This window comes from Parasteatoda tepidariorum, chromosome 4, assembly GCF_043381705.1.
Source record: "Parasteatoda tepidariorum isolate YZ-2023 chromosome 4, CAS_Ptep_4.0, whole genome shotgun sequence".
Classification (NCBI taxonomy): domain Eukaryota; kingdom Metazoa; phylum Arthropoda; class Arachnida; order Araneae; family Theridiidae; genus Parasteatoda; species Parasteatoda tepidariorum.
The window spans coordinates 25171819-25187029 of NC_092207.1; the positions used below are offsets into that span (position 1 = coordinate 25171819).

The 15211-nt window shown below is 27.0% G+C and overlaps 1 protein-coding gene across 1 annotated transcript in view; it reads right to left on the reverse strand.

Moving 5' to 3' along the window:
• Window positions 1-15211, reverse strand: part of LOC107439907 (Inositol 1,4,5,-trisphosphate receptor) — a 100677-nt gene that overhangs the window by 71929 nt on the left and 13537 nt on the right. Inside the window, 14 exon segments of the mRNA XM_043040886.2 lie at window positions 433-598; window positions 788-839; window positions 2474-2594; window positions 2710-2888; window positions 5204-5351; window positions 6606-6756; window positions 6845-7000; window positions 7120-7215; window positions 9165-9362; window positions 9495-9614; window positions 11264-11436; window positions 11577-11735; window positions 14186-14333; window positions 15000-15160. Coding sequence (XP_042896820.1) covers window positions 433-598; window positions 788-839; window positions 2474-2594; window positions 2710-2888; window positions 5204-5351; window positions 6606-6756; window positions 6845-7000; window positions 7120-7215; window positions 9165-9362; window positions 9495-9614; window positions 11264-11436; window positions 11577-11735; window positions 14186-14333; window positions 15000-15160 — 2028 coding nt within the window.

Sequence of the window (15211 nt, forward strand, 5' to 3'; positions counted from 1 at the left end):
AGCATATGGGCACACTAAAAGCTACAAGTAATTTTTTTTTTTTTTAATAAATAAATTTGACACTTTCAGTTTGAACCTAATTTTACTTCACAATGGTAAATTTTATATCTTGTTTTAGTAATTTTTTACAATACAATCTTTTAAATTTTGATATTAATTAATTTTGCTTACTTTTATTTAACTTTCCTCATTGTACGTACGGTACAGAATTCCTTTTAGACATTCAAATAAAACAATTGCAATAACAAGACAAGTTAAAAATTTTTAAAAAAATTTTAGCATAGGCAATGCAGCTGCTTTGATTAATGCATGAATCGGGTGCAAATGTAAAATACACTTGTTCAGTAAATAGTATAAGGGAGGATTAAACAGTTTGTTGAATGGCAAGTAAAGTATGAACTACTGCAAATAACATTAATTAAAAATAGTTACTTGTTTAAAAGCTTGTAACACTTCTTGCCTCTGACTAAAATGTCTAAATAAAAGTAACAAGGCACCAGACACTAATGGAGGATAATCATGCATAGTTAAATGAAGCAGCACTCTTAAAAAGGTCCGCCCACCTTGACCATCTAAATCAATTTCTGTACAATCATCCCTATAAAGAAAGAGGTAAGTAATTTTGCCAACTATACAGTGAATAACTGGAAAAATCAAATATAAGGCAGTACATTAAAATTAATAATTCCTTAAAATACTCATATTTAAAAACCATTTAAACATGAAATTAAAAATAAAATACTTTCAGATTAACATATATATGTATGTTTGCAAAATCTGTACTTACTTTCCACCAAATATAGATTCTGCATGATAACTAATTCTTTCTAAATCAATGCCTGAAAATTTAAAATAACAAAATTGAATCAAGCAATATCAATTAATCAAATTATGTGTATATACTATTACAAAGTATTATACTGTTTCCATTAAAACATTTTAGTTTTATAACTTTTCATCATCTTAAAATTTTTTTAATCATCTTAAAAATAAAATGTTTTAAAATCATACCATTGAAAAAAGTACTAATTGATTTAATCATTTATTATACAACAGTAAAAGCTCGTGAGATTTTCATATAAATCAGCAATTTTTAATATCAATTTACACTAAACGTGATAAATATTTGCTATGGTTGTGAACACAGCTGCCGGAGATGGTAATTTCAAAATTTACTCAAATCACTAGTTCACAACAAATAAGAAAAACAGTAGATCTCTTCCTTAGAATAGCTGATTCTTGCATTCAAAATTGAGGTGTTTCTAATTTTAGTTATTGTTAATATTGAATAGATTTTAAAAAAACTAAATGCAAGTATTGATTTATAATTTATTTTTAAATTTATTTGTTTCATGTGTACAAATAAAACATTCCATGTGATACTCTATTCAAATGTAACTGCATTGAAATTTTATAGATACTATATGGTGTTCAGTTATGAAGAACTCATGAAATATAAATAGTATATGCCAACAAGTGCCTATTTCTTATTTTATTATTCCCCAATTTGATTTAAAGTATTATTACTCTTATGTATCAAATAAATTTTCAATTATATTTTGATTCTACTTATAGGTTTAAAACAAGTTAATTAAATCTGGTTTATCAGTTTCTCCTGTCACCTGGTTTACCATAATTTTTCTGTTTAATCATAGTAATTTTATAAGCATACATAATTGCCAGTTCCAAAAGAAAATTATAATTAGGTTCTAAAGATTAGGTAAGAGTATGAAAAATCTCTTGTTTACTCATTTGTCCACTAATTAATAATTCTATTTGAAGCTACAAATGTTTAAAAGGGATCTGGAAAAATGAACTGATTTTTGTAGATCTAAATAAAGGGGTAATGCAAAAATAGGAGAAAGCATAACTAATTAATAATTAACTAAAACAAATAGTACGTGGAGGTTTTAATTGATTACAAAAACATGATTCATAAGGTGACCAAACTCTCTCTCTCTCTCTCAAAAAAAGAACTTTTCCAAACTGATTTTATCAAAATTTACATAATTTTTGAAGGCGATGGCATACATTTTATTTTTAAAATTCCAGTTATGACTTATTCGTACACATAAAATCTGTTATAAAATACTTACACTACTAATTTATTAAAACAATTATAACAAGACTTATTTTTCTGCAAAAAACATATCAGATGTTTAGATACCACAACCCCTGATTGCCCAGACTTAATGGACAATCCTCTGATTTTTCTAGATTGATAAAAATTTATGACTTTTATCTGTTTGCCTAGATTTCCCAGTTCTGCGGCCTTCCTGGATTGCGCAACAGACAACAGGCGACAAAAAAATAATAACAGCTACAATTTCATTTTAGAAGTCAATTCAATTTCAAAATCAATTTAAAAGGAAGCAATTTGTCTTTCAAACATAGTTTTTATCAAGCAGAAATATAGTACTTGCAATAAATTTTTATCACAATATGGTAAGTAGTAAAAATATCTATATAGTACCTTTTTCTCCAATAGTCAATGTTTCCTCAGAAGCACTTTTATCTTGACTTTCATCAAATTCTCGTTTAAAAATTGAAAGTAATCCAGTTATTCTATAGTCAAGGCGAACATTTAAAATAAACTAGAAAAAGCATTAAAAAATTATTAAAATTGAAGTAAATTAGGAACATATTTAAATAAAAAAAGAAAAAGAAAGTAAGAATAATAGAAATGATAATAAAGAAAAAAAGACGCACCTGCAAAATTTCTATTATTTTCAGCTTGGTATCCATGACTAAAGTATCTTCAGCACCTGTTATAGAGGCTTTCTTTTGCATAGTTGCATTGACTTGCTTAGTCATACCGGATGTGCCCAACACCATATTGGTCATTACAGCACCCATGTCACCAATGGATTTCAGAACACCACCACGAGCTAAAAAAAAAAGAAGAAATTATATAATAACTCGTTTAAAAAATTTTCTCCTGACAAAACTTTTTAATTTTATAATAATTAATGAGCTACAATACAATAATTAACAAACTACAATAATTGATGATTAAAAAAACACATCATATTTTTTAAAATGCATGTCCAAAAAAAATTTCACCCATGGATTTTAGAACACCACCACGAGTAAAAAAAAAGAAGAAATTAAATAATAACTCGCTCAAAAATTTATTTCCTGACAAAACTTTTACATTTGATAATAATTAATGAACTACAATACAATAATTAACAAACTACAATAATTAACGAATCAAAATAAAAACATCATTTTTTTTAAAATGCAAACTCGAACAGAAGTGAAATGATTGAAAGTGATAATGAGAGATCTCTGAAATTGGTCATCTTGAATCTTTATCCAATGTATTAACCTTTAATTGAATAACACAATTTACAAAATACTACAATCCTAGAATTAATAAAACCTTTGATAGATTGCAATCAGAATTTAAAAATAATGGTTCTGTTAATCTTCTCCATAAAACATATCAGCAAACTGGTTATTTGAATTAATAGCATTTCCAGAACTCTAATAAAGGTACCATTGCTTTGTCGAAAATATGTTAATAATCTGCTTTTTATAACACATTTATTTAGTTAAAACACTTACAGTTATTGAAGTGGCTTATCAGTAATTCAAAGGAATGTGCCATAAAAAAATAGAGTACACAGCTATTTTAACAGAATGTAACGAACTATGGTGACCAAAATTGTAATTACGTATGTTATGATAATTTAAAGTTTTATTTGAAAATTTTCTCAGGTAGGGCACGCAACGAGGGGACAGCATTTCTGGTTTGAATTACTGAACTCTATTTTTTTTTTAGCAGAACTTAAACTGAAACTTTTATCTATGTCTAACATACAACATAAGTAATTTTTATTGATCAAAAAAAAAAAAAAAATTCAACTGGTCTAGATTATTATTTTATTGTTCTTTTTGTAAAATGCTATAACATTTTATTTTGCTAGGGAAAAAAAACACATAAAAAATGAAGACTTACAGACACATGTGAAGAAACAAAATGAAAAGAAATGGAGGAAAAAAAACTATACTTTTAAAGAAAATTTTAGAAATTAATTTAGCAAATCAATAAAATATAAATAATAAATAGAATAAAAGGAGGAGTGACATAAACAACACAACATCGGTAGAGAACTTTTGGGTTGCTAAAATCACCTGGTTTCTTTTCCTTTGTTTCTGCCACAGAAGATTCCTCCTCTTTGTCAGCTTGCAAAATAATTACAGTCATAATGTACACATGCACAAATGTTACATAAAAATTTTGAGGACGTATAATGTCTGGAAATTATTAAATATAAACAAATTTTTTTTAAAAAAAAAAGATTTAAAATTAAAGCATGCTATCTACAAATCAATATGGTCTACAAAGGACCTAAGTATTTGGCTCATCAAAATAGAGATAAGAGGAAAGTGCATAAAAGGAACCCCAAAGAGTGCCGTCTGTTTAAGTCACTCTCTGATGCAGGATCATTCAATGTTTGAAATTGAACTGTCTGTCAGCCAACCAAAATGTAAATGCACTCTATTGAAAATGTCCCCACCAGCTATTAGTAGCTTGTGATCGATGGTTTGGAGACCAACGATTTAGACAATCAGCTGCATTTTTTTAACGATCACACACCTACAAAACCCTATCATTCATGTGTGTGAAAATGGTGGTAAGGTCTGTGGATCTTAATTATTTCATAATTAAATAACTTGATCTGTGTATGGGATCTGAACCACTATTAGAGTTAATTCTTAAGCTCAGAAGTATAAACCTAATTCAAATTTTTTTTTTAAAGTCAGTATTGAATTCTACTTTTTCTAAGAATGACTTATATATCAGAATGCAAGGTAATTTTATTTGTTTCATTTATACTTATACTCATCTATATATTCTATACTAATTACAACTAAAGCAGTTTCAAGAATTATGAATGCTATGCAAAGACCATTTTCAATTCAAATGCCTGTTATAAAAAATCTTCATGAACTGATTGTTAGCTTCAATGAGCAGTTAACAAAACATAAAATTATGTAAATTTTTAGACTATAGAATTGCAATTATCAAATAAAAAATGATAAAAAAAAATCTATTTTTTAAAATCAGAAGATAAGGTACTACAAAATTATATTAGTAACTGCATATAAACACGTGAAAAAGTTAAAATTAGTGATCTACTTCTTAAAGTGAATAAAATGAACCTATATTCCATGGAAAATTATATCAACTTACCATCTAAATCAGCAGCTGTTAATTTACCATTCAAAAAGCTGGATTCTGGAACACAGTCTAAAATACTTAATAAAGTTTTTGTGAGCCGTAAAAGATCACAGAAACTGTAGAATCCAAAATAAATCAATTCACGAGCCAACTTCACAACCTAGAAAAGAGTAATTAATTTTGAATCAAAAAAAAATATTAAAAATACAAAATAAACCAATAAAAAAATTTCAAGCGATAAGTACCTCTTTTAATTGATTATAAATATTTTGAAATATTTCAGATTCATAACAAATTCTCTAGAATTCTCCATTTGCCACAATGCTAATATTTTACCAATTCAATTTTTTTTAAAATTTACTGTCAGATATAGAAGAAAAATTTCTAAGTAAACAAAATAACAAATTTTTTTAGAAGAAGGTAAAATAGTTTTAAAAAAGGATTGAAAAAAGGTAAAGATAGTTTTGACATTCTTTACTCTATTTGTTGCAGATTCATTTTGAGAGACACATTTTAACCATAATTGCAACAAAAAAAATTAAATAATAATAACCTTTCATCTAACTTAATGATTGCAATGCACTTATATCATCAATAAGATAAAAACTGTGCTACTAAAAAACATAAATTGAAACAATTTTATATTATTATGAATTCTCTTTAGAAAAGTGTTAATTATACAATAATTATGTTTCTTAAATAATAATTATGCTCTTTGGACTGAACAAAAACTTCGTAAATAACAGAACATTGCTATAACAGGAACATGAAAACTAAAACTTTAATGCGTCCAAATTAAATTATATTTTGTTAAATACCTAAATATAATCTAAAATTTATTTAACATGGAAGAAAAACTTACTATTTTAATTAAATCTTTTGTTTGTTTAACCTTTTTTTTTTTGTCTTATGGTCAAAATTTTGCTTGTAAACAATTTATTTATTTTTTAAAAATTTTCATATAAAATTCTGAACATGATACCGAATATAGCGTTATATCTCTTTAAAAGCTTTTAAGTATTGTAATTGTATTATAAAAATTGGAAATTTTTAATAAATCATATTACAAACGACAGAAAAATTTATAAATTATATCAAATTCCTGAAACTAATAAAAAATTAAAACAAAATATGAAAATGGAACTGAAATAAATGCAAAAAATACTTCATAATGTAAATTTTAAATGTATGAAAAATAAGGTAATTTAGCCTTTTATTGCTCATTAAAATTAAAATTGCTCAAAAACTCAAAGCCTATGTGTGGAATATTGACAGGTTAATGGTTAACAAATAAGTTTGTCAAAGCTGTAATAAGGATATACAAACAGCTGCTTATCTTATCAAGATAACCAAGTTATTGATTTTTAAATGTAATAACTTTAGAATTCATTACAATTTAAAAATCAATACTCACTTCAAAAGTTAGCTTATTTTGTTCTCTGTCGGCAAAAGACCACATATGGCCAACAACATTGCAAAGGTAATCTTCTACAAATGCAATAGTGGGAGCAAATTTAGCTCTAACTGCTTCTTTATTAGGATCTGGATGTTTATTAGCATCATAACTGTAAAAGAACAGAAAAAATTTATAATGAGGTAAACATTCTGATACAAAAATAAGGACATTAAATAGTTCGAGTTTCAGATACATACTCTTGAATTGATAATTTACGAGTTATATCTGACCATAGTCGAGCATATTTGACTGGTGTAATTTGTTCTTGTGGATCCCTGTCGACATGCATATGTAACATCAATCTGCAAAATGCAGCTCTCAGGTCAAAAGGTAAAGTCTCATCAGCCATACATCTGGAATGAAATCGTTTCATTAAATATATACATAATTAAAGTATTTGATGGTAAAAAGAATTTTCAAGCATAAAAGAACAAGATCATAAAATGAAGTAAAATTTTCAAATTCTCTTTACTTTTGAATGAGATCAATGTCAAGATGAGGAGACAAATTATTAATGGCTAAATACTGTCGATCAAGGCACATTCCAGAAAATAGGTCTAATTGATGTCTAAAATGATAAAAAAATGTCCATTAGCATGCTAGAAATATTTTTCAATAAATTCCATACATAAATAAAAAACATATAAAATTATTTGTGAAAAAACATTTAAAATTATTTGTGAAAAAACAATTAAAATTATCTGTGAAATGCAGAACTTCATAAAAAATAAAATTACTATAATATCAAAATCAAAAATGACTATAATATGCCAAACTGAGACAACACTATTACCTAACAAAAAAAAAGTAAACAATTGAAAAAGAAGGTAAACAACAAAAGAACTAAAGAGCGTTAGGGTTCCTAGGGGTTGTGGAATCACTATTTACCTACAAAAGACAAACTTTATAAAGGAATCATGTCCTTAAATGCAATTTAAAAATTTCATTAATATACTTTTAAAATTTTATTTCTTTCCTTCCCATTTATCAAAACAAAATTTTGAACAGTCAATTAAAATATTTTAAAATTTTTTAACTTTCTTTTGTAAGTTACAAAAACATTTAAATATTTCTGTCCCTCCCAATTTCACATGACAGTGTCCTTTATAGTTATTTGACACAATTTTGGGAAGAAGGAATATGTAAAAGAAAAATGTCAACACTTTTTGATTCACAAATCAGTAAATCTACAAAACAGCAGGCCTGCAAAGAACAATGAAGAACTAAAATTAACTATAAATTAGATGGAATTTAAATAATCTTAGAAACCTGTAAAATATCAACAATCGATTGATAAACCAGGTTTAAATTGATAGGTTCTATGACAATTGTTCCTACTTTATATTACATACATTTAGTGAAACCTGAACTTGTTGTAACCAATGTCAAGTGGACATTTCCTTTAAAAATAATTTAGTTTACAGTAAACAATTCAAACAAGAAGCAAACTTTTTGACAGTTTTTAACCTGGTCCTTGCATTTATCTTTGCTTGGAGTATGACAATTCTATTACGTTTATCGCAACAAGAGGACTATATTCAGAATACTTTATAGCAACCAACTTCCTTATTTAGCTACTACATTTTCAAGGGTCTGTCCAGATATTTTGTAAAAGGTCCTGCTTTTGTAAAATTGTGAAAAAACTATTCATAATTTGGGAATATAAAATAAGTGTTAAGTCACATTCTTTCAACCATCGTCCTGCTTTTGTGAATTTGTGCAAAGATGGTCCTGTTATTGCAAAAATTGCTAAAAGCCTTTTCAAGATTCTGCTCAACAATTACTGCTACTAAATTAGAGATGCAACATACAAATATTTGGTATTTAGCCTATACTGCTCAACAAAATCAGTTCATTTCGGACGAATAATCGAAGCAAAATCACTCATATTTTTAATAATTTCAATTGGCATATTTTAAATAACACAACTTAGTAATATATCACTTTTAATGTGTTACACATTGAGTAACCTTAAACAAGTCTTAAATTTTTAATATTTTAGTTAAAAAAGTGCCAGAAATTAATTTTTATTTACATAATATTCTATAAATTAATTTTATGAATAAATATAAATTGATCGATTATTTATTAACAAAAAAAATTATGATTTAATTTTAATAAGAATGCGCACACGGCGTTTGTAAAAGTAGAAATATTTTTTTAGAATACTACATTTGAAATTTAAACTTCGGGAAACTTATTTTGTCTTGAAACGTCTTTCTTTCCCCTCCCCCGGAAAGGGTTTTGCCGATTAACAAGACAATAATGGAGATAAACAAATTTGTGAAGGGTCCACTAACGGACCTAAATTTCTTCTAAACAGACCCCTGATTTTACTTTCATTAAACTTCATAGCAACCATCCTCTTTATTTTGCTACTACTTTATACTGATTTCAGACCCTGTGATACATATTTTTATTGATATTGTAATACATTATTTAAGTACATGAAAAAGAAAATTCCTTCTAATAACTTCTAATTTTTAAAAGGTTCTTTTGAAAAACAGAAATAAGTACCTGTAATAAGAAAGAATAGATTGATCTTCTTTGTTACTATCAGCAGCACCAGATGCTAGCTCCCGAACACTTTTGCTTTTACGACCATTATCCCAAAAAAGTACTACATCTTCTTCTTCTTCGATGGTAACCATTGGCTCTACTTCCCCACTTGTACTTTCAACCTCAACTTCGACTTCCAGTTGAGTTCTAACCATTCTGTCCACAAAAATAAAAAAGTAATTAAATGAAAAGACGAATATTTCAGCTTCTATAAGAAACTTCTTTACATCAACGCAATGCATAATGTAATTAATTTTTTAAAAAAAGTAATAATAAAGTCAAACAAACCTAGTTTCAATGAGGATGTCTGAATTTTTAGGGCTTAAAACAGCTTTACAGATAAGTTCTTGTGTAATAGGAATTGCAACTTTATTAGAAATACAGAGATCAGATAAATAGTCTAAAAATCTGCAAAAAACACAAAACAACAAAAATATTATAAATAATTTTTCTTAAACCTCAAACGTCTTATATAGTTTTAATACATAATGGAATAAATTTTGGGAAAAGTTTTACCCATTAAAAAATAAATGTTACAAATCTATAAAACAGTGGAACTATAGCCATACCGAGCAATAATGTGCTCGGTATGGCTATGTTTAAATGTGCTGATTTAATTCGGAAATTAAAAAAAAAAATATTTATTTCAATAAACAATTTTAATTAGACCATTAACATTAAGCTTTGGAGCAGTTAAAAAAAGGTAAACAATTCAAGCTTGGGAAAAAATAATATTACTCATACAGACATCCAGACAAAAAATAATATTACTCTTGATATTAAAAGAGCAAAAAGAGGATGTTTGCTTGAGAAAATTGGTACAAAGAAGCTTTTTTTCTTTTTACAGACATATTTCAAAAGCTAAGAGTTAGTAACTTGTTAATCATTTTAATTTAAATCTCGTATATAATTTTTTTTATTATCACTCACAAAACAGTCACATTATTAGCTGACTATCAATTAAAAAGAAATATTAATAGCAATAATTCACAATACAGAGTTACAAGATTAAGATATTACTGCTATAATCATAAATTAGTGATGAAAAAAAGCTGACATAGCTTTACTAAGGAGTTGACTGGGTATCTTTTCTTTGTTTTAGATAATTTGAAATATAAAATATTTCTTAAAATTGACAGCAACTTTTCTGAAAATTTTGACAGCAAAAACAATAAAAATTTAGTTTGCATATAAATAGAAACAATAATAATGATATTATGAAACACTAATACACTCCCAAATAGAAGATTAAACTCTTTACCACATTTTAATATCTTAAAAAAAGAGGAAAGAGTTCAAAAATGGGGTTAATGCAAGTTTCATTGGACTCTGGGCTTTACTGAAAAGCATATTTCTTACATTAATGTCAACATTTTTCTTACATCTATATTGAGATACCCATGCCACAGGTCCTGGGTTCGATCCTCAGACTGGGCAAGGTTGACTCAGCCTTTCATCCCTTCAGTGGGTCGATAAATGAGCACCAAGCATGCTTGGGAACTAAACACTTGGGGTTCCGCATTAGGCTGACCACCTGACCGGAATATCTGCTCCTGCACCCCAAGGTCAAGAAAACTGAGATGGGCACAGAAGGTCCTGGCCCTCTATGGGCTGTCGTGCCACTGAGTTTAGTTTAATTTATTGAGATTACATTACTCAGCCTATTTATGAAATCAATTGCATTTCTGATTAGTTTTGGTGGATAAAACTGTATAAATTCTTATTTTTGAAAAAAGTTTACAGTTGATAAAAAATTAATGCAATAAAAATATTTACATAAAGTTGATAAAAAAAAACTATGCAGATACAAATAGCACAATTTCTAAAAAATTTTTGATCATGATAGCAGTTTGGACAGATGATATTTTTCATAAAAGTATTTGTTTCTTCAGAAAAAATATGTCAGTGAGTGTGAATGTTATTTCCTCGAAGATATCATGCCAGCAAGTCTAATCTTTTTTTTTCAGGAGTATAGATCATTTTATCAACAATGCATAAAAGTAATTTTAAACAAAGCTTAAACAATGATAAAAAAGAGTAATTGGGAATAAGTGAACCTGCTCTCACGATTTTTGCGCACCAGGCTGACAAATGTTTCGATTTCAGCGGCAGTTATATGCTTTTCCAACAGTTTACGATTACTATGAAGTAAAGCTGTAATTGTATCCTCAGCCAACACATCATAGCCAATTTGCTTTTGCATAAAACCAAACCATTTTGCTATATATTCCTAAAAAGGAAAAAAACAATTTGTATGCAATATACAACATATGTAAAGCTAACTAAAAGTTATTCTTGTGTAGAATACATTAAGTCAGAATACATGTTTGTTAGGCTAGTTCTAGAGAAATAAATTGAGGAGTTTTATACCTGATTTTTTCGATAATCTTGCTGGGATAATCTTAAAATTCTGTAGCATAAACGACAGATATGCTTAAAAGGAGCATGTCTGGGGTCACTTAGCTCTTCCATTCGTAATATCGGTCCATCACCACAATCAACAAATGGAGCTTGCAATATTTTAAAAAGCTATAAAAATTAAATATTTTATTGCACACAATAATTCCAGAATTGAAACAAGAAATATATTTTTATATTTCAGATTAAAATACTAAATTACATGAAATTATACTTAGGCATAAACAGGGTTTGTAGCCAAATTATTCAACAAAAAATAAGCACTTTTCAAGAACTCAAAAAATATTTGTAAACGCTTTAAAAAAATATAATTAGGCAGGGTTGGAAAGTTTTTGACAATTGACGGTTTTATCTTGTTTTAACCGTCATGTCAAAAAAATAATAATAATAAAATAAAAAAAGAACACAAAAAAAAAACTTTTGGCATTGTTTTTTACAGTTGTCAAAAATCATGAAATTTTTAATCATGTAAAACAAATGGCGTTTTCATACGCTACGGACTGACAATGCGCCGAAATAGATTGGAGTTGAATTCTGAAAACGTTGAATAGAACAATGTGAACTGTCTTCTTGCATAATTTGTAGTGAAAATCAATATAGTAAAGGAAATATCTCATTTTGAAAAAGGGAAAATTAATCACGTTTTAAAAACACCCAATGAAAAAAGCACCTTTAAGGGCTTTTAAAAAATGAAAATTGAAAGTAAGCACCTTTAAGCACTTTTTAAAAATGCTATGCACCCTCATAAAGATGGAAACCCTGAATTGGTCCATAAAATTGTTAACATTTGTACAGTACACACAAAAATTAGTTTTATAAAATATTTTTTTTAATATAGCAATAAAACATTAACAATTTGTATTCAATAGTATGAGCAATATGTACCAATGACTCGAGTTAACTTGATAATAATTCATTTCAGAAGAGTACATACAAGATGCTCTTTTTGGCAGGTTTAAATTCGGTGTGTAGAAATGTCAGTTTTTCTCATATCCAGCGGATGGCAAATTTTTAGGAGTTTTGAGAAAGTTATCATGAAAACTGCCAATCTGACATGCAGCCAATTTATTTAGAAAAGAATGACTTTTCTAAATAAAATGTTTTTGTACCATTAAAAATACTTTTATACCATAAAATATTTTTGTCTGTAATACATACACATTATCTTGTCTTAATAACACAGAATAAGCATGCATGCCAATTTATTTAGAAAAGGATGACTTTTCTGATATTAATTTTTGAAAATAATATTTATCTTCTAAAAAAAAGGGGGAACTAATTCCGAAATTATTGTGAGTACTATCCAAACAGTATTATGAAAAATATTATAGAGCACTTTCTGCTGGTTTAAAATGAAAGCTGGTTTTAAATTAGTAAACTTGAAGAACTAACTCCCATACAGGTAGACACATTCAATGCCTATTTAATCATTAGATTAAATAATTTTCTCTCACATAGCCTCTATTTAATAATTTCCATAACTTATTTAGAAATTAGTTATAAACTAGAGAGTAAAACTTACAGCAAAAAGCAAAAAAATTAACAAAAATACTTTTTGTCACAATTATACCCAAAATAGCTCTAAATTTGGTGTGTTGTCCCACAGAAAATACATTTTATTCTGTTATATTGTCATGAAATAAAGGAGACATAAAAAGTTACCTTTTTCCTTCCCCATAAGTGAATGTATAGGATTGTATTGAGAAAGTTACATAACCATGTTTTTTTTTATTTCTCTCTGATTTCTCATGTTTGATTAAATATATCTATATGATTTGATCAAATGTTTCATATTGCAGTGTTGTACAATTGATTAGATTAAATTACTTATAAAAAGTAATTAGATGCTAGACAATATAATAAATAGTCTAAAGAGCAGTATTAAGATAAGTAGCCATATTTAATGTTTGTTTAGAAAAGAATGAATTGAACTGTAAGTTACATGTGATTAAATAAGTTACATGTCAGTTACGTAAGATGATATTTTTTGCTATACTGATTCTTAAATTATAAAAAGTGATCCAAATAATTTTTCACCACATATCTTTAAAAATGCAAATTTATTCAAAACCAAACACAAAAGAGTTTTATTTTGAAGTTATTGAGAATTAAGAAAGATTAAGTAAATGCAGTACTGGTTTTACCTCAAAATAACTTTAGAAATTTGGTTCTCAGAAACAAATCATAAAATATGTTTAATGAGATTTCTAGAAAACTTGAATGTGCAGTTATTTAAGCCAAAAAAGATAACCAAAATTTCAGTAGTTCAAATATTTAAGAAAATTAGCATTCTGATGTAAAAAAAACAAAATATTAAAGGGAGATTGTAAGTCAGGCCTTAAAAGCATTTAAAGAATTTATTAATATATTAACTTTAAAAATTGTTAACGGATAGTAAAATATTCGTTAGTAAGGAAATTTCAATCGCAAAAGACCATTTTAACAAATAAATTTAAAAAACTGAGTTCAAATAAGTTAACAAAACTGAACAAAGCTGATATTTATAACTCAAAATTATACTTGGCGTGTAACAAATTAAAAATAAATATATATATATTTACTTGTTTAAGAATATTTTGTTCTCGCAAAAGCTTCTGACGTTCCCGGTTTGGATGTGAAACCACAAGATCAAAAGGGTCTGGTTTTTTCGGATCATTTTCCTTCATCGCAACAAAGTAGATAACTTCATGCAATAATTGTGTGACAAACCTAAGGGGAAAAAATATATATATATTTTTTTTTTAAACAAAATTTAGTATAAATAATACACAAGTTCAACTAAACTTCAGTATATAAGAAAATAGCAACAAATAATGATAACTTATTTTATTATAAACATCTTTAAGCAAGTTTGTATGTATATTTTAAATAAATTTCATAGCATCAACAACTGGAATTTACATAAATGAGTTAAATAAAACTTAAATTAACAGCAAACAAAATACTTAAATGCATTTTAACATTAATACCTGGTATCTACAAGACAGCAGCAAATAAAATTCAGGGCAACACTACAAGGTGTGAAATATTTTAATATAAAAAAAGCAGTCTCTCTCTTCTGCGAAATTCAAAAATTTTAACAAGTTCCTACAATTATCTATTGTTAAAGATATGTATATCTGATTACAAATAAAGAAAAATCATAGAACCAATCAAGATATATAATCTTTTCACAAATATATGAACATTGACTTGTCTCTTACTTATTCAAATAGATAATGAGAAGTCATATTAATGACTAAAACCATACATTATCTAAGATTTAAAAAAGAAATAGAAACCGAAAGAACATTATCATATCAGCTTAACTAATCAAATATGATTGAATGAAAAAAATAATTCAAAAAGAAAAAAAGTGATTCCTTAAAAATATACCTTCTCTCATTTTGAATAATTTGCCCTTTCTCTAAGTTGCCAGATATAGAATCAAGTACTTTACAAGCATCATTTGCAAAATCTAAATCTCTAACTTCAGTAGCAGAAACAGGGACGATTGCAAAAGCTTCTTTATCTTCTTTTATTGGAGCACATCCCACCTATGAAGGAAAAACAAATCAATCTATACATTATAGAGTAAAATTGTCCAT